The sequence below is a fragment of the Branchiostoma lanceolatum genome, chromosome 14, assembly GCF_035083965.1.
Source record: "Branchiostoma lanceolatum isolate klBraLanc5 chromosome 14, klBraLanc5.hap2, whole genome shotgun sequence".
NCBI lineage: Eukaryota > Metazoa > Chordata > Leptocardii > Amphioxiformes > Branchiostomatidae > Branchiostoma > Branchiostoma lanceolatum.
The window spans coordinates 705,300-731,388 of record NC_089735.1 but is presented as its reverse complement, the minus strand read 5'-3'; the positions used below and the strand labels follow the sequence as shown (position 1 = coordinate 731,388).

Below are 26,089 nucleotides of genomic sequence, written 5' to 3'. Positions count from 1 at the left end.
CTGCAGATTATTTGAAAACTTCCCAAAATCCTTTTTTTCCGTATCATCACCAAATAGCCTTGATCTTCAGAGCTGTCAGATTTTCAGGGGATAACTTGTGCATGGTTCAATCGTACATGCGAAATATAAGGTTCGTTATGCTTAACAGACGATACCATACTTAACGAATTGATAATCGATTATGGCGCCTTGGCATGCAGCAGTTACGAGGTTAAATAACCGAGTGCGCACGTGTGTGAACACATGTCCCCTGCGGCAGTTAGTCTAGACCAGCAGGCCCGATAAACGAGTGCGCAATGCACGCTTGGCCGAGTCGGACCGTCGCCAACCTGTCGCCCTGGCGAGCCAGGCTACAACTTTACCGACAGGCTGGTTTCTAAACACACACCGACACCGTCATCCCAACAATACCGAGTTAATTGAGTGTATCTGATGTCACCCGACAGGTCGGTCCTCGGGGCCCGAACAACCGTCAGCAGCAGGATGGAGCGGGACGTGATAAAAGCGCCACCTTCCTGTACGGAGCTGAAGTGCACCACCGTGCCAAGAGATCTGTGCACAACGCCGGAGGATTTGCGAACAAGATTACACTGCCGACGACTCTAGGGGGTAGGGATGGAACTCATTTACTTTTGGTTTTACCCTTTTTACACTTTTACACTTTATTTTACGTCAGCTTAAGCCATATGATTCATCATGACCACAGTAGTTGCATATGGCTGACTTCACTTATCTTTGCATACTGCCTCGCGAGTAGATCAGCTTTATTAAAATAATTAAGAAATATCTTTTAAAAACGGCCTTCATCAAATAGAGATAATACTGCTACCCACGGCCTCATCTGCTGTGGTCTGTGTTCCGGTGAGGCTGTAAAGCATGACTTCGAATTCATCTCCTCTGATATTGTTCACGTGTTTGTGAATGGAGGGGTTGTTAGCCATGCGCCAGAAGGCCACCTGGAGTCCCACAGCTCCGGGTACCTGAGCCTCTGCACTCGGATATCAGCCTGACCGGACATGACGTCATTGTAAACCTCTGCAGAAGGTTCTGTTGGGCAGCACGGAGCCTGCAAGAGTCGTACTTTTGATTCTCTTACGTCCGTGGGAACAAAATTTCTCGGATCTTGTAGGCTCCTTTCTGACAATAATTCTATTAAATCAAACTCGAAAAATGGGACGTTTTTGAAAATGAAAACTTTGTATCCAAGTGTTAAGTTGAAGCTTACACTTACTTCACACAAGAAAATGCTGGTCTGAATTATTCAACCTTATCATTCGACAGCCTGGCATGGATTTAACTGTTGCGTGTATGCAGTCAATTCAATGAAAACGATATTTTCCTAATGACTTGGTTTTGATAACTTCTTAGATGTTTTTTTTTAATGAATGTTGTGTGTGCTAAGGATGTTTGGCTGGGAACCAAGGAGAACCCGGACGGGACGGGAGAGATGGTCTCACCGGCCCAGTTGGTCCTCCTGGCCCCGCCGGGCCAACAGGACCGCGTGGATACCCCGGGGCCGCTGGCTCTCCAGGTCAGACTGGGCCACCCGGTCAGACTGGACCACCCGGACCCCCCGGCGATGTAAGTACAAATTGATGTACATAAAATGCACGCATGGCAATGATGAACGATGCCTGTTAGGTGATGCTTAAAGCAATCTTGAATTAGATTAATTGTGCCCCCAGCTTGATCATTCTCCGGACTTGAAAGGAAGACTCATCGACGTTTCAACCAGGCCTATGGTTTTCTTCAGTATATAACTGATCCAACAACCCTCACTGAAAAACCCTTGACCCATTGGCCACATATATTGAACAGGTACAACTGGGTCCCTAATAAAAATTAAAAAAAGAGCAGAACACTAATCATCCATGCATTCCATTTCACAATGACAGCGAAATGCTGTTTGCATACATAAGCTTTCAAATGACCACCACATTACATGTTCTATAGTGCTGCTGTTCAACATCAACATCCAACCTACTACAGCAAGCCCCAGTCCGCAACCGACCACTAGCCCTGGTAAGGCAACTTTTGTAAGCAACTGATGAATACAAGACAGTAGGGGGTTCCAAAACATTACTTAATGTATGGTGGATCCTTTGTTATTAGCCACAACTGTGAAATGGGCGTGTTCACGGTAGCAGTCATTGTTAATGGTAGGGATCCAATATTCAGTAAGTAAATGCTATGTTAGGTGGTCCAAGTGCAACTGGCTTACGTCATCGATAAACGTAACCCTTTCAACGTAGCTACTCATTGAGCGATTCAATTTCATTTCATAATTTCTTTAATGTAATAATATACCAGATGAAGAAAAGTCTTCACTTCCATCGGTACATTTGCGGGCGGCATCAATGAGAATACCATTTGAAAATTTGCACAGGTCGATGTGTATGATGTCAGTTTACAGAAAAAGATGGTGAAATAGTAGTGGTGTATTACTCTTATATTGTTCTCATTCAGCATACTTGGCACTATCTTTTAACTCTGCACATAATATTCCCTATCTAACAGCATTCCCACCACCTGAGCCGTGCAATGTGAGCTCAGACCTGTTCTTCGTTCTGGACGGATCTGGCAGTGTGAGCATTTCCGACTTCGATGCAGTCAAACAGTTCGTTGTGGCAGTGGTCGGCGCGTTCACAATCGGTTTGACTGACACGCGAGTTGGTGTGCTGCAATACTCATCCGGTGTCACGTAAGTGCTTTTGCCATTATGATTTTTTTTCCAGTATATATATATTTTTTTCTATGACAACTTTACACTAATCTTGCCTTTCCAGGGGACCAACGTAGGCAAATCATAATATTCCAACTTTTTCAACAAGAATTAGCAGAGATATTGAATAGATGCAAGATTTTCTGGAAAAACAGTCACAGTTGCTCCGGTGCCAGATTAGTTAAATGCTGTCCACGGCCATATATGCCGGAATTGTAGGACTGAAACGTACTGACGGAGTGACATATTTCAAACCCACAATACAGACTGGAGTGTAACCTGGGCGATCATCCTGACGAGGCATCTTTCGTCAGCGCCATCGGCACCATGACACGCCAGGGCGGCGGCACGCGTACCGGGTCTGCGCTGGAGTTCGCACGTCGAAACGCCGCGTGGAGGCCTGCACCTGTTCCAAAGGTAGGCACAAGATGTTGCGACTTGATGATTGACGTAAATTTCTTCAAAGACAACCCTGGGACTTTGAACGATAACCTTTAATATTACCCATACATAAATGAGATCACTTTCGGGAGTGATTAATCATTATTGTTACTATTATCTTTTTGTTACTATTGTCTTGTAAGATGCCAGCAAAGAAGAATTAGCGAAAGAGGAATTAGATTTTTAAATATATCTTAAAACCTTTCCAGATCATGATAGTTCTGACCGACGGAAAGTCATCGGGTAGTGTCGTCGCGCCCGCCCAGGCTCTGGCCGCGGACCAAGTAACCGTGTTCGCTATTGGTGTGGGCAGTTTTGACCACTCAGAACTGCTACAGATAACTAACAACAAACCGGGCCGGGTGTTCGAGCTGGCCGACTTCAACGTCCTGGCTGAGAGCATCAACCGGACTGTTCGCGCACTTTGCAGTGGTTAGTACAGAGCCACGTAGAAATGCTTGAGTCCATAATGCATGTAGACCTAGTTTTTGCCGTTTTATTATTGTATGCCACTTTAGATGATTACGTAACAAATCAATTTCAATTTTGAATTGGTGTGAAAAAAGGGAACCAACAAAAAAGATACTAGGCAATCAACCAATGGCAATTGTGGCTAATCATTTCGGCAATGAATAGAAGATCTCTAAGGCTCAAACACATGATGTTAAGAGGATTTGTCAGAAACTTTATTGGCTGCTTGTAATTGATTTAGAAAAGATGGTCTTACTATGTAAAGATAAGCACAAAGAACTTCTGACGTGTGAGCCACCTGAACAGAAGCAAACATCAGGCAGATCCTAGGGCTGGTTTAATGTCTATATCTTGTTTTATACTCTTGGATTATACAGCTGCTTTACATTAGTTTTCCTTTTTCTTTGTACTACCCGTACTTCCTCTACATGTATATGGCTTCATTAAGACACATGTGACACCACGACTATTTTATTCCTGTTAACATCATTAGACATACGGCTAGTTGGTGGTTCTGGCGACCATGAGGGGAGGGTGGAAGTTTTCCATAACGGACAATGGGGAACCATCTGTGACGACGGTTGGTCTCTAAGTAACGCCGAGGTGGCGTGCCGTCAGCTGGGGTTCTCCGGAGCTGAAGCAGCGCCATGTTGCGCCTCTTTCGGGCAGGGGACCGGGCAGATCTGGCTGGATAACGTAGCCTGTAGTGGAAGCGAGTCACGCCTGCAAAGTTGCAGCCACAGGGGATGGGGCAGTCATAACTGCAGACATGGGGAGGATGCAGGAGTTGTCTGTACTGGTGAGGAATACCATGTGTCTGTTACTTACTCGTAGTTAGGAAGCTTATTCCTTATCTTTTTCGAATCTTATTCTTTAAATTTACCAACGTTAGGTCGATGACACAGACGTTTAAGGAGGTCACTTCAGTTAATAGATTACCGGTGCGTTAAGTGAGCTAGAGGGAACTGTTTAAGTTGCTGAATGTTCAACTGACTTGTATCTCAGTTTTGCCTGATTCGGCACCTTTGTATATTTATTCACAAATGCTTGATCTCCATCACTTTCACGCAAAACGCAAACTGTAATATATATTTAGAAGTAACGAAGGTCGGTATCTTTCTAGCATCTTCCAACCCGATTCCAACGGAGCAAACAACGCTACAAACAACTTGGTCGACAACCTTGCCCCGGACAACCGCAGAGCAGATGGATCCTAATGGTAGGTTACTTAAATTATTAGACTCCGTTTTACTTCGATGTCCATATTTGTCGGAATTCTAATGAAACATGCTCTGTTCGGATGACAGCAGCTAAGCTAAGCTTTTCTTTAGAATGAATTTGGAATAAACCCTCGTGCAGAGAGTATCGCCGTCCCCAGGGAACGTGCCTTTTGCGAGGCGGCAAAACCGGGAAGGTTCTATTCTGAAATTAAACTTATAACATGGATTTGTGCGATTTTGGGGTAGCCCATTACGCCCTCGAAACCAGTAAGAAGAAACGCTGGCTTAAACTTACGAAGATGCACAGTTGTATCCTCCAGCGACAAGCTTTCTCGCAAGGGGTGTCTACGCCCGGATTCATTAAAAGGACTACTTACCCTCGCGGAAGAAATAGAAAATTGCATACAAGTATTGCGTCACTAAATAGCCTAGAAACATTATAGTAATAGACGTGTTATGATATCTTCATAAGTTCATCCGCGATAATTATTCATTGTGTTCTGTCATATACATTATCACCATATTATCAACATAACTTTTCTGATAGGAACTACTCACTGTCGCTCAGTTAGCAGACCACATTTTAGGTCCGAAAGCTGCTACACTTTGACTGACTGCTACTTACTCTATTAGCGATCTTTTGTAGCCTTGCTTGTAAAGTTAACTTCAAACGTTAATGGTTATGGTTTGGTTTGGTTTGGTGTAGGCCAAACGAGACCAGTTGATTTCTGTCCACGTAACCTCCATTGGAATTATTTAGATCGTGCGTTGTTATAACTTACGTCATTAGGTAGCTAGGTCATTTTTCTTCTGTGAAGCATTCATTTTTTACCACAAAGTCAGGGCTCTCTGCAATTGTTACTTTATTGAATCACGAAAATAGTTGTCTCCCGAGAAGGCTGGGCACCCTTTATTGTAACGTCCATCAAATAATGTAAGTCATCATGATAGCCCATGCTACTAATAAAATGTGGGGTTTACTGACGGGTACGACCATGAAAACATCCCGAAACAAAACTACAACTGTTACAGTAAGCGCTGTTGATATAAGTAATTTCGTTTATAAGTAGGACCTTTCCGAATTCTGACACCAATTTCCAATCACGTGTGCAGATCCCTGCCACCCGGGTGTGTACCGTGTGCTGAATGAAGCATGGAGGAACGTCAACCACGGCATGGACAACCCATTGCGCTGTGACAGGGGCTTCAACGGCGAGTGGTACCGCTTCATGGGTCCGGCCGGAACCAACATGCCGACACAGCGCCCCGCGACAACTACCGTCTGTGGCACACACGCTCCGATGTGGATGAACGGCGCACATCCGACAGCTGCCGACGGCGCAGTGTCCCGTCAGGTGTGCGCTTTCTATACCGGTAACCCCTGCAGGTGGGAAACAACCATCCAGGTGAAGGCGTGCCGTGCCGGGTACTACGTCTACAGGCTGCCCAGGGCTCCTGCGTGCCACCTGGCGTATTGTGGTGACACAGGTGAGTCATTTCCTCTGTTGTATAACGTTTAGGACGAGTCCAGTCGGCTGCTTTAATTTCCGTCGGTAGACCATAATCGTGTCAGCAACAGGCGTTCCACAATGAAAGATCTTTATCTTAGGACGATTGATGTTCGACATTTATGGCTTAAAGTGTTTAGAAATATCCGATGTGTGAAATTATTGTTATGTGTTATCATTGTTAGCTGTGTATATAATTGATTACTTATGATTACTTATGATTACAGGCTTTAGATATTCACCATTCTGTAAGCATGCATTTCACATTAGCAGCGATGAGCTTGGATCTATGGGTAAATTATCGGAATTCGAACTTCCTATATATATATATTGGTATGTTCTACGTAACTACGCGACTTAAATTGACGGAACCATATATTCACTTTTCTTTTATCACCTACTTTACATTAATTTACAGTCTATAAATCTTCTAGCCTAACATCCATTCAAAAGTTTTTGTTTTTTGTTTGGATAAAAGCGAAGGCACTACATTGACTATGGTGTGTTAACTTTTCCAGGTCCTTAAAGAACATGGAGTCCGTTGAAAGGTCACACTCGTGCCTGGTATACAACAACTCAATAAGAACTGGCAACATAATCAATTGCACTGACATTATTTAGATTTAGTCAGTACATATATCAGTAACTTGGACATTTGCGGTAGGACATGGAACCACAAAAGTAAAAATTGTAGAATATAGTTCGTAATCCTGGTAAACAAGGAACGTTCACGTTCCCAAAAGCAACGTACGGGTGTGCTTTAGTGTAACCCAAAAATGGGCCCGTAGCTGGATAAATGTTAGCACATTGCTAGCATGCAGTGAATTTCTTCATGTACTTTAGTAAATAATCTCTGACAGAAATAGTGACTGCAATAGAGACTCGTTATTTATACAATTGCTGAAGAAATGACTACCTTTTCATATGAATAGCGATAGATATGCATTATATGCAGTGATCCTCAATATGCAACTATAGTGAGGTATTATCACAATTTAAAAAGCTAGTTTGAAATGCTATCATTAAGTTCGTCTAGTAGAAACCGACAGCTAACTGAGTAACGAACTCTATATGGGTGCCATGTGCTCAACTAGTGTCGTGAACTGTAGTTAGTTTCGGTAGTGACAAACTCGTCACAGAGACAGCTGGGGTAGCCTCCGTTGCAGTCCTTCCCACTAGCGATTTTTTAGTGATTTTTTTGTCCATTTTTTTGGGGGGGGGCGTATCTGCTTGAGGCCCCGTATCTGCTTTGGATCCTGTTAGTGGGAAGGACTGCAACGGAGGCTACAGCTGGGGGCTTATGTACACATGTAGCTGCCATTACTTTTATTACTAGAGCCATCAAATGCGTACAATTACAAACATTGTTGATTTAGCTGCCGCTATGGTGAGGATTCGTGATTATGATTATTAATATCATAAAGGTGTATCATCTCCATAAGAAGGATAGGTATATGGCAAACGTTAGCTGGATAGCTGTAGGCAATTAGAAAAAAACAGCAATTCATCATATATGGTATATACATAAGTGTTAACATGGATGGACATCTTAACATGGAAGTGTTAACATGTTAACATGTTGTTAACATGGAAACTGACAAGGCTTGTAGAAATATATTTTTGATGAATAAGGAAAACTGCATGCAAATTCCGAAGAATGGTTTTATCCGATGAGATAATTTTCATGTCGATATATATTTCAATTCATTATGCTACATGTAATGTCTAATTCTCATTCTATTTGTAGTTTATTTGTGGCTAGTTAATACACTACTTGCAATTTTAAAGGGGTGGTTCTTGCAAAATGTAGTCTCCTTTTTCCATTTTTCGTGCATACTGCATACTACTGTGGTCGGGGAGTTTTCCTTAATGTTTTGAACAACATGATTTATGTATTCCCTGGGGTACTCAATGCTGTTTTGTTAGGGTTCTGTATATATATATATATGACGTAAGGTTAGCCCCAGAGGCATATATCAATCTGTGGTACAGTTGCTCGCAATGATTCGTTTTAGTACCCACCTAATCGTACATCTATATATAAGTATACATTATATTGGTGTCGTTGACCTCTTTTGCTCCTATGGAATAAAGTGCGGGTTTCCAAGAAAAAAGTTCAAGCGTCTGAATCTAAGTAATATAGGTACTTAACACATGTAGTTGGTGAATTTAAGCATTATAGGGGAACTGGTGGGTGTCGGTCAGTCGCAGCATATGCATGTACCCTTAGAATTGGGGCAGACACACGGTGCAATAGATGTCTTTGAGTCAGAATAAGACGACGCCTGCGAAGCAACTGATTGAGCTTGATTAAATCTCTCCAACGTGTCTCATCAACAAAATCCCCCAGTGTTGGGCCATTAAGAAATGTATCGCTATTTTAAGACTCGATCACCTCTACTTTTTACTTTCTATTACTGTGATTGGATTGAGAGTTTTAAAACCAGCAGAATGCTGTAGTTGTGCGCAGACAGTTTTCACTTCAGCACTAGAATTTGGCAAATAGCCAGCCAAACCCTCAAGCTGTAGCAATCAATCCCGTACTGCGTCTCTCAAACCGACCGTCGAAGAGGCACTTTATGCTTCATTGATTAGAGTATAAACAGAACACTCAATTCCGCTCAAACTTGGTAGCGATGCACCCCTCAGGCTGTACCAATCAGCCGCACACCGCCTCCCTAAAACCGGTCTGCCCTGAACCCAGGCGGTGTGCTCACAGGTCGGAGGTTGCAGTGAACTGGTGTATTACGTGCCTGTTGAGGCGGTCCCCCGAATGTACGAAATGGAACGAAATGGAACGAAATGGAATGTATTTATTATTATCAAACAGATTTAAGAAATAAAACACATTATATTAATATGTATTTGCTTCCTTTTCCCGTCTACTGTGAATGTTTCAACGTTTCTTATATTTCGCTATCTACTGGTATTTCAATTCATAATGTTACATATGCTTTAGTTAGTTCCATTTCGTTCCATTTTGTTCCATTTCACTCCATTTCGTTCCATTTCGTTCCATTTCGTTCCATTTCGTTCCATTTCGTTCCATTTCGCAATTTCGGGTTAAGGCGATTGTGTAGTTAGGCAGAAGTGCTGGTACCCTATGTGCCAAGTGAATCTTTTAACCGTGGTGGTCGGGAATCACCAGGCCCATTTGCATTCACCTAACTTCGCTTTATACTTGTCGTCTGTCCGGCCAAAACCGACGATCTCCGATGTTCGGCATATAACCAAATGATTGGTTACTGGTATAGTGTAATAAGGCATTCTTTGCGGCTTAATCTAAAGACATGAGGGTTATTTTGAGCTATTTCATACATCAAACACGACAGTGATTTCTGTATAAACACGACTGCGTTGGCGGCTGCATTAATTCGCGTCTCTAAAACCGGTTCTCCCTGAAAATGGGTGAGGTCACAGGTCAGGGTGCTACTGATGTGGATATGAATTTAAGCCTAAAATAAATCAAACTTAAGTAACCATGTCAAGATTTCAAATGATGATTGTTAATTCGTACGCAGATTTTAACTACAAAGGAAGTGATAGCAATAATAGGCAAGTACTAGTGTTCATTATTTCACTTGACAATATATAGCCACTTCCTCTACAATGACCATTCCTAGCAAGACAATCGGGAGCATTCGGCCAACTTCGTTTTGTACTCGTTGTCTTTCGGGGATGATATTCCTACAGCATTGAGACTCCGCCTGTGGCATTAATAGACAAAACACGACCTCTCGCTGGCTCCAGTGACCCCAGTAATTATTGGCAGAATAAAGGCAAAAACCAAACTACAAAATCAGTTACTAGAAATCACAATATCCTTTTCTATATCTGAAAAAAGCCACACCTACATCGCATCTGTAAAATCTCATTCACAAAATAAGAGATTGCAGTTATCTAAACGATACCTTTCTTCCAAAAACAAGCCATCCCTCGGGCACCTGGCGCGCCAATTAGATTGGTATTTCTTCCTCGTGCCGAGTGACTTGAAATTGGCAATCGGGAATCATCGGGCACGAATCGGCCTACTTCGTCAAACTTCGGTTTGAACTCGTCGTTTGTCGGGTTGGCCCGACAATCTCCGATATGCCCCGAATCCTCAGGCATAAAAGTATAAATGACGTATGAGGAAACGATATCTCTAACCAGTGGGGGAATAGCACAGTTGGGTTCAAAGTGCTATCATACCAGTTCTTTCGGGCGGGCTGGGCTTGCCTGTGGATCGACGTGCACTTAGTTTTTCGTGTAGAAATCTCTAACGATGGGCTCAGAGAGGTCCGAGACTGGGAGGGACCGGCTTGGCATAATCGCAGCGCTGATTGTAGCAGCAGTGGTGGTGTTTGTCAGTTTCCTCACCATGTTTGTCACCATGTTTGTAATGATGAGGCAGGGGGCGGAACTCAGCGAAGTCAAGTCTCAGCTAGCGCACCTGAAGGAAATGGAAGCCCAGCTGTCGCACCTGATCATGAAGGAAACGCAGATGAAGGAATTGGAGGGACAGCTGACCGAAATGACAGTCCAGATGCAGGAGATGCGACAGTGGAGAGAACACCTGGACATGCAGGTATGGCAGATATTTAACACATGACGATCTGCTGTATTTCATATGCTCACTAGTTTGTTTGTTTGTTTACGAATAACCCGCGATTTACATTTTCGGGCCGATGCGTTAGGACGCTGGACGACGAATCGAAATGGATACAATAGTGTTCAGATTGGGTTTTTACTCAGTATTTCTACCCCTACAGCGCATGGCGATCTAGTGTATTTCTCTCACGATTTACGTTTTCGGGCCGATGGTTCGGGGTGGTGGTTCAGAACGCTGAAAAATTAACATGAATCTTATTCTGTGCAGATTATGTTATTTAGCATTTCTACCTGTAATTTTCCCTGAACACCGCTAAGATATATACTAGATCACAGGAGCTAACGCAGTACCTGTGTAGGTAATGAGCTGTACACAGTTTCCTGTTCAACTCGCACGTAACCACCACCCCACCCCCGAAAACAGGCCAAGTGTAAAACAAAACGTAGCTCTGGTGATGGTAGAATGCCTGTTGATCTGCTCTTAAAGCTATGCCTCATCTGAGCTTTATCTAAATTTGGAAAACGTGCAACGTGCTGATTTATTGACAAAGAAACAAATAAACAAAATGAGTGAAAGAAACGGAGTATTATTATGAGCAACTTAGTGTCACAGCGCAAACTACTGTATAGTTGAATTGTAAGATTTTGTTAAGCATAACTAATGATATCAGACTTTAAGAATTGATAATAAGTCCTTCAGTCGTATCAGTACAAAGTTCACCGTGTGTGCGCGCAAAGGTGCTTTGAGGAGAAAATCTGTCCCTTGAGGCTCTTAGCCTGAACCAGCAGGCCCGACAAATGGGTCCAAAATGCACGGTTGACAGAGTTGGTCCGTTGCCAACCTGTCGTCCTGACGAGCGAGGCTACAATTTTACCGACCGGCTGGTTTTCTAAACACACACCGACGCCGTCATCCCCATAAAACTGAGTTAATTGAGCGCATCTGATGTCACCCGACAGGTCGGTCCTCAGGGCCCGAACAACCGTCAGCAGCAGAATGGAGCGGGACGTGGCAAAAGCGCCACCTTCCTGTACGGAGCTGAAGTGCATCACCGAGCAAAGAGATCTGTGTCCAACGCCGGAAATTTTGCGAACAAGATTACACTGCCGACGACTCTAGGGGGTAAGGATATGACACTCATTTGAATGTGCTTTTACCCTTTTACTTCAGCATGGATATGATTTATTTGAATCAAGACCATAACAATTGCATACGGCCGACTTCACTAATTATTCACAATGCTTCGCGAGGTGATCCGAAACAAGCTTAGGGAGAATTTTTAAAAACAAATCAGTCTGCATCGAAAACAGACAGGGCTGTTGCCCACGGCCTCATCTGCTCTGGTCAATGTTCCGATGAGGCTGCATGACTTCATCTTCTCCAAGACTTGTTCACATGTTTGTGAATGGAGGGGTTGTTAGTCATGCGTCAGAATGCCACCTGGAGTCCCCACAGCTCCGGGTACCTGAGCCTCTGCACTCTGGTATCAGCCTGACCGGACATGACGTCATTGTAAACCTGTGCAGAAGGTTTTGTTGGGCAGCACGGAGCCTGCAAGAGTCGTTGGGAACGAAATTCCTCGGACCTTGTAGGCTCCTTTCTTTACACGATATCTGCTAAATTTTGTAATCGACCATAGTTGATGGATAAAACCGTGTCATGAGCTGCGGGTCCAGGAGATTGGCTCGACTGCAGTCACACTTTTGATTCTATCAGGCCCGTGGCAACCGATGTAGCTATATATAGGCTACTCTCTAGACCCGGTCTGCTCAATTTGCATTGATATACTGAAGAAAATCCTCTTAGCTGTGAATATTTGCAACTCTGCAATCTAAACACCAGATACATTGTAGTTCGACTATCTTTGAATCAATATACTACTAGCTCTACAAGCAACTATTGCTTCTCACAAATATCTGTTGCTTTGCGCTTCTTCCATCCCTACGCGTTGGCTTCGTAGGAATCTTGAGGTCTACTGAAACCTCATTCCCAATGACATCTTGGATGTTTCTGTAACTAGACATTATTGTGGAATTGAATGTCTGTGTCTTCCAAGGATGTTTGGCCGGCCAAAGAGGAGAACCGGGAAGAGACGGAAGAGATGGTCTTCCCGGTCCGCCTGGGCCTCCTGGGTCGGTAAGTTATGTCTACAGTCACTTCTTTATTATACTAACCATGTAATTCAACAATACGTGATCTCAACAATGAATTGAAAGCTAATTGTTGACTCGACGCAACCGCACTGTGCTATACATGTTCTGCAGACCTAGGCCTGTATCCTATGGTATCCTATCAGCTTCATGTGCGCATCATAAATTTACTAGACTAGAATGACAATGATTCTCGCTTGCGAAATGCAGGGTGAATACGGACGTAGTGATCCGTCGTAAAAGGGATATGGCATGTTCCTCTGCCACTTTCCACACAGATTCTATATACCCAAGACTTTGACATTTTAAAATTGATTATTGAATGCAAGATTCATTTTCCAGGTGTTTCCCTGAACTTTTCATTTTTCTCCTCTACAACTCTCAGGGCCCTGCGACTCTTCATTATTCTTTTGAATTGCATATGAATTGGTACATTCTCATGGATCCAAAGGAGAGAAGAAGGCTAAAACCATTTGGGAGAACATGTCCTGCAGTTAAAATTGAAATGACACAGCCTAATCTGCATCCCCTTACAACCATATATGATCCATTTACAGTGCTGCTGTTCTTCACCACCAACACCTAGTCCCAGCCCACCGTCAACACCGACCACCGACCCGCCTCTTACAACCAGCCCAACGCCCCCTCTGACGCCAAGCCCAAGGCCTGGTGAGAAACCTGTGTTTGTGAACCCTGTTCCTCATCGCAGAATCGGTTGTCAACCTTTTTTTTCATCGTTAAGTTACAGTTCATGAACTGCACATGCAAATTGAAAGCTCGAACAAGTTTCTATCATCATATGGCACAACAAAAAGGGGAAAGGAAATAAAATGCCTTTGAACAACGTTGCCTCTAAATATCGTTGTTAACTGATATCTCAAAACATCGTTTTAGACACTAAATCAGTACTGTAGTTCGGAGTAGTTCGGTAATACATAAACTGATGGCCAACGGGCACCTTTAGGCCATTTGTTAAACCTTAAAGTTCACAATTAGTACTTCCAGATGCTGTTCATTTTAGTGCATACTCAATCCTTCCTTTAATCCTTCATAGCATTCTTTTTTTTTCACTTCAGAAAGGCCTCCAGGGCCCGGACATTGTGGCTTGAGGCCGGATATATTCCTCGTTCTGGACACTAGTTTTTTTTACCCCAAACGTGTTGCCGTCTCAGTGGTCAACGCTTTTACCATTAGTCTGACTGACACCAGGGTTGGCGCGATGCAGTGGAAACACTCAAATACGTGAGTAGCCTAGTAGAAGTGAAGTTGACAACCAAAGGTTGATGTAAATCCAAAACAATTGAATAAGCTATCGAGAATAGATAAAGGATTTGACTTGACCCGACCAGGCCTTTATAGCCACGTTTGTGGCCTGATGTATGGGGTCAAGGGTTATAGGGGTAAGATGGCATCCAACCTTCATCCCCACATTAGAACTTGAAGTCAGTGTAACATCCTTGCTGGCCTGCATATTTTGTCTTAGTATATACAAATAGGTACGTCTACTGCCCAAAATCACACAGCTTTCGGTATAGTGTACAACATCATGAGAAGTAGGAAGGCTAGCATCACACTCAAGAGGAACGTTTTTAACCAGACTGAGTACATTCTCCAAGTTCTCACCTATTGCAGTGAGACATGGGAACTAACCAAACGTAAATGATCAGCATTGCTTAGTGGCAGATGGAAAGGACCATGCAAGGAATCTTGACAGAAAAAAAAAAAACCCTCGTCGATTTGACTCCAAATAGGCGTCACAGACATCATTACACTAACTGTTAACAATACAGCCAAGAACCGCTGGGCAGAACATTTAGCAAGGCTAAATGACAACTATAGCTATAGAGTGGACACAAAGAGAGTGGAGGTAACAGAAAGGGCGGGCGTATATAAGATGGAGGGACAGCATGGTAAAATATCTACATGGCCAAGACTGGCAAAACGAAGTCAGTCAAAGAAGGGGTTCGTCCTTTTTTATAAGGAGCGAAGACACCCGCAGGGCTCCAGACTAACTTTTAGGCCTAGGAGCACTGCGCTCCTAACTCAAAAAAGTTAGGAGCACCAGCAAAAATCTAGGAGCACCACTACAAAAAGTTGGAAGAACAAGCAAAAGTCTTGGCCATACCAAGTAATACTCCTATTAATAGTATTAATCAATGTTAACAACCAGGAATAAAGTATTTGAATAGATCATAAAATATAAAAGCCTACATTGATGGTGCAGAACAATTGGCAATTCAATTCATTCCATACCTAACTACATACTAAATGATACTAGTTAGAGGGATTTTTAGAAAAATTGGGCATAGGTTCCCCAGCTGGCCCCTATCCGGGGGCCACGGTGCCTCAAGTTCAACAAGTTGAAAAATACACAATTGTATTTTTTACTTGGAACAAGGCAGGTAATGATTCACATAACCTTGAATGATAAATAAATAGATAACTCTAAAAGTTATCTATTGGGTTCATGACCAAAACAAATAAAGTCACATTCCATAATTTGAAACTTCACTGGTGGCAAGGCATCAAGTTCAACATTTTTACAGGCATTTCTTTTCTTTTTACCCAAACTCTCTGTCTACAAATAATCCAAAATACTTTAATATCCTTAAAATTCTTGCTCAATAGTATCAAAAATGATCTGTTTGTGCCGGCCCATTCAAATATCTTCGGTTCCTTCGAAACGCGCAGTTCAAATTTCGCGCGTCAGGACCGCGCGGCGCGGCCATCCAATGACAGGCCGACCGCATGGAGAAAGCTTTGTGATTCGCGCCTGTGCATTATAGACAGCAGCAGAATGAAAGTAGCCCCATAACAACGTGTATCATTTCAAAATGAGCTTTGAAATGATACCGGTGACCAAAAAGGAAAATTTGATATTTTTGGGAATAAAACTCCACTTGAATTGATTCATCGATTTCTGATCGTAAAAAGCATCGCTGAACAGGTGTAAAAATGACCACAGGAAAATGGCATTTCATTGTGCTGCGGTCTATTTTTCATAAACATCATGGCCGCCATCGGGCACAGCGAGCGCCCGGCGAGCGCTCACTTTCATTGACAATTTTCTGGCGTTTGAAACATTTTACAAATGAAACAAATACACCACAAAGGAGAGAAACTTATATCCTTTATTTCTATGGGTAACTTTGCCACTAGGAACGGATAGTTATTGTACCGCGGGTGTGGGAACATGATAGAAAATTCACCGACGATATTCGCGGTAGCGTTGGAATAGTCTCCAACCAGACCCAATGGATTGCAAAGACCGTATCCAACTGGAAGAAGGAGCTTGTAATGCAATCCGTTGCGAAACGTACTTCCTCTGCCAGTTTGATACGGTCTTTATGCAACCTATAGATCTGCTTGGAGATTAGCGTTTGAATACCTAGATATTTTCGGCTTACCGCTTAGTTCTGCAGCCATTATCCTGGCGTAAGTCTTATTTTTTGATTGTCGCACCGTGCGACCGTGATTTTAAATCTAGTCGCATTCTCAAAAAACTGGTCGCATACATGTTGTATGCGAGTCGCACTCACGAGCGCTGCACCCTGACATAACATCAACGAGTGAGTGATTTAGTGAGAGTGAGTGAGTGATTTACTGAGAGAGTGATTTACTGAGAGAGTGAGTGAGTGAGTGAGTGAGTGAGAGTGATTGAGTCAGTGAGTGATTGTGAGAGTGAGTGTGATTGAGTGAGTGTGAGAGTAAGTGAGTGTGAGTGAGTGGGTGAGTGAGTGAGTGAGTGAGTGCGTGCGTGCGTGCGTGCGTACGTGCGTGAGTGAGTGAGTGTGTTAGATATCGCCCCTGCAAACAGGTAAAGATAACTATCCCCATGGCTCAGGTTTTGCTACACAATTCCCATCTATGGCAAATCTGACCATTTGTAATTCCTAATGCAGACTGGAGTTCAAATTGGGAGATTATGATGATCAGGAATCTACAGTTCAGGCGATTAACGCTATCGGGTATCGCTGGGGCAGCAACAGGCGCATCGGATCTGCGATGGATTTCGCACGTCAGAATGCTAATTGGAGGCCCGCACCCGTTCCGAGGGTGGGTGTCAAATGTTTGGACAATATTTGTATACATACACATGATAACTGGACAATCCGTATAACAAGGCCATAGACAAGTAAGTGGATTTTCATTTGAAAGCGTTTGTAGTAATATTTGAGGTAACCAAGTTGGTACATATAATACTGCATAATAAGGGCGTGTTCTTGAGGATGATCTGTTTTTGAAGATGTTAAATAGCACTGTCATGCGATACCAACGAAGATAACATTAAATGGCCATTTTGCTTTGCAGGTGATGATAGTCCTGACATACTACGGATCCTCTGACAGCGTGGTCACGGCAGCCCAGGCTCTGGCCGCGGACCAAGTGGCCGTGTTCGCCATCGGTGTGGGCAGCAGTGTGAGATCAGACCAACTATTGCAGATTACTAACAACAATCCAGGCCGTGTGTTTGAGCTGGCCCACTCATATTTCTACAATAATCCGACGGGTTATTTTACCAACATTAACAAGATTGTGCGAGCCATCTGTACCCACGGTAAGTGAGAAGATTGGGACCAGCCATGACTCAGAACTGTTCTGGTTGCCTAAGTGTCAAGTAGCAAAGTTCTCTAGCAATATGTTAGCATTTAGAGTAGTTATCATTCACAGCTAATTTTCAATTTTCCCTTGCAGACCACGGACCAGTTACCCCAAGATCATCCGTTGGTGAGATTTTTGCTTCCTTGATATAAGTCAGTCACAATGTCTTTCCGCGATTTATTTTATTTAGCTGTCACTGTTTTCTGTCACAATATTGTCTTGCTCGAAATCAGATAATTTATATATCAAATGAATGATATTTGGATCCATATCATCAGATATCCGACTGGTTGGTGGATCCGTGGACCACGAGGGAAGGGTGGAGATTTACCACGACGGAGAATGGGGGGCGATCTGCGACGATGGAAAGGGCAAGCCGACGCTGAGGTGGCGTGCCGCCAGCTGGGGTTCCCCGGGGCTGAGAAGGCAACAACCAAGGCTTCTTTCGGCGAGGGGTCCGGGCGGATCTGGCTGGACGATGTAGGCTGCAGTGGAAGCGAGACACGTCTGCAAAACTGCAGCCACAGCGGATGGGGTAGCCACGATTGCGGACATCATGAAGATGCTGGAGTCGTCTGTAATAGTAAGTTCGAATTCATCACAAATATATCTATTCTCTGGTCTTCCCTTGTCTTTCTTTTAACCAGAGGTTGATGTGGTCAAGCGTCAGGCTTTTGACAGGGATTGAAACAAGTTCATTTGCCAGGGTATTTTACAAAACGTTAGGAAAATTTATATCAATCGCTTGATCTGCCAACTGAACATTTTATCAATTGCATGGTATTAGAGATCTTTATTGACACAACAAAAGCACAGCGACTTTCGTAAGGTCTACTACATACATACATACAAACGAATAAGTGCATACAAATGAGTTTGATTACATGTATGTATCAATAGAAAATGTCTTCTGTACCTTAACTGTCATTTGCTTTAATCATACATTTATGGTCGAGTATCATATTTGCTTATGTAAGTTAGTCGCAAACCAAAATTGCCGAATTGCTATACCTAGTGCTTGACATTGGTAGGAAAATGATGGCACTTTTGGGGTGACTTAACTCATTTAAGCCGTATCCTGTACGCCGTCGCATGTGCAGGAAGTGCCCGTCTGATCGGTGGATCAGAGGACTACGATGGCAGGGTAGAAGTGTACTACAACGGACAGTGGGGGGCGATATGTGACGATGGGTGGAGCCTCAGCGCCGCCGAGGTGGCGTGCCGTCAGCTGGACTTCCCAGGTGCTGAGCGGGCAACATCTGAGGCCTCTTTCGGGCGGGGAACCGGACCGATCTGGCTGGACGATGTAGGCTGTAGTGGAAGTGAGTCAAGTCTGCACACCTGCAGTCACAGGGGATGGGGCAGCCACGACTGCGCGCATTCTGAAGATGCTGGGGTTGTGTGCAATGGTGAGTAGGATCAAGTCACTAACAGCTACATGCATATGTTCCTTTCCCTTCTAGCGTTTCACTTGGCTTGCTCTGATGCTAGACGGTAATAGTCAGACCAATTGACAGGGAACAAAGCGGGTCCGGTACTAAATACGTTCATGACTGGCAAAGCTAGGAAGAAACTGTCTTTGATGATTTGGTTTATTATTCAATTCAAACCTGACACCATGAACATATACCGTCTCGCAGCCAACAAGTATATATCATACATATTTCATCAGAATATTTTGATTATCTCACATTATGCAATGTATGCTTCTCATTCATGCATATTTGAAATTTAACGTTAGAAAGTCATCGGTATTGCTTGCTACAACATCCGTGTTGATTAGAAAATATATTTTGTTTAATTCATCACCGATTGCGTAGAATTACTGGGACTATCCCTATTGAAATTTGAAAATAAGCAACAGAGCAGAATAGCACGCAAGAAGGTTTTGAATTAGATCATGCCATAATGGCAAGGTCAGTCCACGTGCATCTTACAAAAACACCCACAAGTTGCCTGTTAAAAAAACGAGCCTCGTGGAAGACATCTATCTATTTATTTATTCCTCTCATCATTGAAAAATCCTGGAGACTTGTAGAGGAAACATATATTTCTAATATATCATCTCCTGTACTCCGTTATTCTATCCAGCCCGTGTCCGACTGGTGGATGGATCAGCGGACCACGAGGGAAGAGTGGAGGTTTACCACAACGGAGAGTGGGGGACGGTTTGCGGAGAGTCACATGATACATGGGAACAAGCCGACGCTGAGGTGGCATGCCGTCAGCTGGGGTTCGCTGGTGCCAAGCATGTAATGAATCAGGCCTTCTTCGGCCAGTTCTTCGGACGGATCTGGCTGGGCAATGTAGACTGCAGCGGAAATGAGTCAAGTCTGCACAGCTGCAGCCATGGTGGATGGGGTCATCATCACTGCGGCCATCATTACGATGCTGGAGTTGTTTGCAGTAGTACGTTGTTGTTTTTCAAACATAGTTGGTGGTTAGAGTTTTTCCGATTTACAAAGAGTTACATGCCGGATGATTGTAAATTATTTGCTTTGTCATCAATGAAAGTTACTTTGACTTTTTTACTTCCATGTGGTCCACACCTACATATTATCGAAGTATTTAAATGGCTATCCAATAACGATTTCTACTAAATCCTCCAGAAAGTGGGTCAGGGATTTTTTTATTAAACAGCCATCGTATTCTGTACTTTCACAAGATATCCGACTGGTTGGCGGTTCCGGACAGCACGAGGGGAGGGTGGAAGTTTACCACGACAGAAAGTGGGGCTCTGTTTGTGACGATGGATTCGGTCTAAACAACGCCGACGTGGCGTGCCGTCAGCTGGGGTTCCCTGGAGCTGAAGCAGCGCCATCTAGCGCCTCCTTCGGGGAGGGGACCGGACCGATCTGGCTGGATGACGTAGCCTGTAGTGGAGATGAGACAAGTCTGCAAAACTGCATTCATAAAGGATGGGACAGCCATAACTGCAAACACGGAGAAGATGCTGGTGTTGTCTGCAGTCGCAGTGAGTCTGATTATATTGTAAACTTCCCCTCACTAGTTCCTAGCCTTTTCTGCCACGTGAATGAACAAGTTGACCAGATGAGGCAACAAATGACTAGCATAGTAAAAACAATTGCCATACATATAATTTGTCAGTGTATTTTCTTCGACATAGAGCCAGAGGCACGTTATATCTATGTTTATCGAAAATCGAGCTGAGGCACATTTGCCCTAAGGGATCGTGAAAGTGATCAACTCCCCCCCCCCCTTTATCTATGCATGTCATGATATATTGTAATCTGATAAATTCTAAACGTCATCAGTTGAATTATTTGTCAAGTTTTTTTCTGTGCACAGGCATTTTGTAAACAATTACAAAAGAACTGCATTGAAATATTCTAAACAATATACATAAAATTTATAACAATATTACTAACTATCATGCATGTCCTTCTTCTGCCTAACAATTCAGCACCTGTTCCACCTGTTCGACTGGCTGGTGGGTCCGGTGAACACGAGGGAAGGGTGGAGGTTTACTACTACGGGCAGTGGGGGACGGTTTGCAGCTGCTGGGATTGGGGTCGAAGCCAGGCGAATGTGGTTTGCCGCCAGCTTGGGTTCCCCGGTGCGCAACGGGCAACCTACCATGCCTCCTTCGGCGAAGGCACTGGACCGATTTGGGAGGTGTCTGACTGCAGTAGAACTGGGTCAAGTCTGCAAGGGTGCGGAGAGTGGACATCGAAGCGGCAAGTGTGTGGACATGAATACGATGCTGGAGTTGTCTGTATCGGTAAGTTGGAATATGTGATACGTTACTATAACTATACAACTGCTTCAGCCTTCTGGCTTTCTGTTAACCGCTTGAAGTACTTTTCAATCAATCAATCAATCAATCAAAAATGGTTTTTATTAATCAACAGAACTTGCAGTACTACATTTGTAGACTGAATTGCGTCTATTGTGACATAAATCGTACGAATCACATTTAAACATCAAATTATTGCACTATTCCACTCATTGCACTTATTGTCATAAAATCAACTCTGACAACATTGTCGTTCTAAAAAACCATCTCGTATGTACAACATTAAATCCATTAATCATAACATAAGACTGCTCAGGCAGCAGAGTCATTTTGTTTCATTAAGTATCCTTAGAAGTGATGGAACTGGGCTGTTACTAAACCTAGTGGTGCGAGCAGTAGGCAGAGACAGAGTTTTTGAGTTTCTGAGGTTACGTCCATGTGACGCTAGTCGGGTTGGGGGCAAAAGGTCTACAGTTCTCTCTGATTTTTCCATGCTGGCAGCAAATCTTCGGCAGAGGTTGTTTCTCCTTTCCTTCAAAGTCTCAAGCCCGCATTGTTGTTGAGATGTGGCGTAGTCATTGTAGTGGCGACCTAGAATGATTCGGCATGCGCGTCTTTGTACATTTACAGTTATTGTCTGTTTGTTTGTGAGGCTGTGGTGATAGACGGGTGCACAGTACTCCAGGATAGGCCTAATATAGCCGCAGTACACGGTTACCAAATCTGGCATCGAGAGACCGAACGTCTTAAGTCTCCGGAGCATAAACATACGTTTGTTGGCCTTCTTGGTAGACTCACAGACTTGTTTGTCCCATTTCAGATTAGACTGCAACCAGATTCCCAACACTTTAGCAACGGTCACTGTCAGAAGGGGTTTACCCCCGAGAGTTATGGGTGGAGGGGGAGGTGGGCTCTTCATAAAACAAACAGTCAGCACCATACATTTCTTAGGGTTAGTTTCAGTTGCGCAGTGTTGGACCATATTTCAAGTGAATCCACTTGATCCTGAAGGTATGACTGTTTGCGCACGTTTCTGTTTTCCCCGAGTGTTAAATCGTCCACATATTTCCATCGATCGTCATGGGATTGACTTGCGTCGTTGATCATACAGACGAAAATTACAGGGCCCAGTTTGGTGCCTTGTGGAACTCCTGAAGTCAACGTTTCCCAGTTGTTACAATGAAACTTGGTAGAGTCGCAACTGTAGGCTCCAAGAGTCGTGGACCTGATAGCTCTATTGTGAAATGCTACTTCACCGTAAACTTGTAAAAGAGAAACTGTTTAATAAAGAATCATGCGACATAACAAGGGAGGAGAACACCATCAATGAGTTTATCTCACTAAAACGTGACTGTTTACATTTTTAAGACACAATGCAACATCACAAATGTCCTTAAATCAACTCATACATGTAAACAATCCACCAAACCTGTATTTACAGATGATTCTACAGATTCAGATTCAATACCGATTGGTACGACAGCGCGAACAACTGTGGTCACGACTGGTAAGTTAATGTATTAGACAGATTCTGTAACTACGTCACTACTTCAGACACACTGCCGTTCTTATCTTAACAATCTTTTTATATATGTTTTTGAACAGCTTAAAAGTTCATGTTCGTCGGCTGATTTTATGATAAAGCCGATCCTACGTTAAAAACAATGTCATGGAATGACGAATTCACCACTTCAATTACAAATAGAAAAAACAAACGAAAAAAGCTTTTGGGCAACATGGTGTGATAGTGTGGTTTTATAAATGTTCTAGTATGTGATATGGTATCAGAGGTCTGACATGTAGCCATGCCGATTTACACTTAGGATGTCCTAGATTGTACCGTTAGCCTATCATATTTCTAAAGTTGAGTGCCCTCCAGGTTTACTAAAACTTCTAGCTTCCTGCAAATGCTAGCAATCGTCCAATTGGAGCAGGTTTTGGAAACATGCAAACTAGTTCTTATTGTCCACCTGCATTTCTTTAACATGACATTGTCTAGACGTTAAAGTAAAGAAATAGATAAACATCAGATTTGTCCCGTCTTATCAAGCAGTATTTTGCATGCAAATACTTAAGCAAATACTGTTTGCTAACAAAGGCAACTGACGGTTTTCAGTCGGTTGTGCTGCACAACATGGCATTATTGATATCCTACAGGGAAGGATATAGAATGTGTTTGAGTATAATTTTTTGTTGCCATTGCTTGTCTATAGCATAGATAGTATTTCTGTACATGTGCCGCTAAGATAAGTATTGATTTCCATGTTTGAAAAAAATCTGCACATCACTTGCATGTCGCAAAGTTACAATTTAAAGTGATAACATCAGAATATTGTTGCTTCAGCCGCAACTACACATGTACAGGTACCATGGACATTCCAAGAGGAGCCCACATTGCCCGGGGATGATGGTAAGTTCTTCAGACACGTTTCAACGTCCATGAAAAATGAGATACAGTTTTCGGCGTGGTTGTGTGTGTGTTAGCCGTTTTGCATGGCTTTAAAACGGCTGGATGGATTTTGATGCTATTTGGTATGTGAGTAGGTCTTGAGATGACTAATGTCAAAATTGGGCTTCCTGGTGAGTGACTTTTGTTCTAAACTTGGTGGTGAATGTGCAAATCTTCGCCTCTACCGTACCAAAGCCATGTGTGCTCTAATCGATGTGAGTACAAAGGCACAAAGGGGCATGTCAGAGAACTGCATCCTATTGGTTCTCAGCCAAACGCTCTTACCTTTACGCCATTGGAATTAATATCCCACATATACGCACACTGAAAAGACTAGTTTACTTCGTACATGATTTTGCCTAAGACAACTTTTCTGTGGGTGTACGCAGCTAGGAGATATCGATACAGGGAATACTAGTAATTAAATGAAAGCACGTTCCCTAAGTGCAAACCTAGATATGGTTAGTTTACCATATGCACCAATGTCCTCCCGACCCATTAGATTGCGCAGCATACCACGCATCAGGACAGACCACCAGTGGAGTTTACACCCTGGACTTGTCCTCCTCCAGTGTAGAGGCATACTGTGACATGGATAGCGAAGGTAATGTTGAAATGAGACGCTCAATATAAAACACACACACACACACACACACACACATACACACACACACACATTCACACAAACACACACATTCACACACACACATCCACACACACACACACACATTTTTTGTGTTTAGTAATTGCAAACGTAATTATGTTTATCAAGGGACACAGTTCTGTGCCGAATCCCTCAGTTTGAGTTGCTTTTATCGGCTCGATTTCGCATCCATGACTGTGGATGGGTGAATCAAGTGCACTAAATGTCAACTTATGAACTACAATATTGTTGAGTTGAAGTTTATGTTTATATATCAACATTAATTTCTTTATATTGTTAGTATGTATCTGAGCACGACACATCGCTATATTTCTCCTCGTGGTATCCCTGTGCAGGAGGCGGCTGGACTGTGATCCAGCGGCGGCAGGACGGGTCGGTTCCCTTCAACCGGACCTGGGAGGAGTACAAACAGGGCTTTGGGAACAAGAGTGGGGAGTACTGGCTTGGGAACGAGAACATCCACTTCCTGACAAAGAAGAAGAACTACAAATTAAGAATCGACCTTGAAGATTTTAGTGGCAACACTAAATACGCAGAGTACAGTACCTTCCGGTAAGAACATGCAAATTATGCATCATAACTGATGAATATTAAGAAGAATACTATTATCATTATTATAACTGACCATGTGTCAGTAATGTGCCCTGGTGTAAATGTGGAATTCATACCATTCCAAACTTACAAAATACATGATTTCTGCATCCAGGGTGTCCAATGAGGCGCTCGGTTACAGACTGCACCTACCCAGGTCCGGCTATACTGGGGATGCCGGCAACTCCATGCATTACAGCAACGGGCAACGGTTCTCCACTCTGGACAGGGACAATGATGATGAAGACTACAACTACGATGACGACGACTACGACGACCACAACAGTTGCTCAAAGCGGTACGGGCAGGGCGGCTGGTGGTTTCGTTGGTGCGATCCCTACCTCAACGGCCGCTACCTGGGCAACTGTGGGAGCTCCTGTCCGGGCGGGCAAGGTGTGATGTGGGACGGCTGGTGGGATGTGTACTCCCTGAAGTCTGCGACCATGAAAATCAGACCATGATCACGGCATCATCGCACATCATGAATCTGATAATATCTAAGTTTTAGCAGAATGCTTTAAAATCTCGCATTGTTTTTCATGGAATGTTTCCGGATCCGAAATTGATTATTGTAATCACATGCTGTGACGGATGCGCTAATCGCCAGAAACAAAACATCATTTTGAGCATAGATTACACATCATTGCTACTCTATATTTTCTACTCCAATCAGAAGGACACTAATCAGCAGGAGATGGGATATTCAAATTTGATTGAAGAAAACACAAACAAGGTTAAAATCATGGTAAATGTTATAGATTTGTGAACATTAGCCGTAAATCCATTCTGAGCGAATTATGGGTTTGTTGATTTTGAAGATTTATATATAAATGTACACATACGCACACACACATACACACACACACACACACACACACACACACACACACACACACACACACACACACACACAGAGTATCTGA

The 26,089-nt window shown here is 43.3% G+C and overlaps 2 protein-coding genes across 2 annotated transcripts; both read left to right on the top strand.

Moving 5' to 3' along the window:
• Positions 1-1,614: 1,614 nt before the first annotated feature.
• Positions 1,615-25,627, top strand: LOC136448645 (uncharacterized). The gene is made up of 19 exons (XM_066448283.1): positions 1,615-1,636; positions 1,954-2,022; positions 2,518-2,701; positions 2,989-3,139; positions 3,373-3,595; positions 4,128-4,267; positions 4,412-4,423; positions 18,132-18,298; positions 18,804-19,114; positions 19,797-20,036; positions 20,371-20,573; positions 21,130-21,447; positions 22,115-22,131; positions 22,283-22,368; positions 22,904-22,969; positions 23,807-23,872; positions 24,414-24,515; positions 24,911-25,127; positions 25,282-25,627. The coding sequence occupies exons 1-19, from the start codon at positions 1,615-1,617 to the stop codon at positions 25,625-25,627; spliced, it is 2,940 nt and encodes a 979-aa protein (XP_066304380.1).
• On the top strand, positions 1,986-6,888 carry LOC136448624 (oncoprotein-induced transcript 3 protein-like). Its single transcript, XM_066448263.1, has 4 exons — positions 1,986-2,022; positions 4,758-4,853; positions 5,968-6,342; positions 6,881-6,888. The coding sequence occupies exons 2-4, from the start codon at positions 4,841-4,843 to the stop codon at positions 6,886-6,888; spliced, it is 396 nt and encodes a 131-aa protein (XP_066304360.1). The 5' UTR covers positions 1,986-2,022; positions 4,758-4,840.
• Positions 25,628-26,089: the final 462 nt, after the last annotated feature.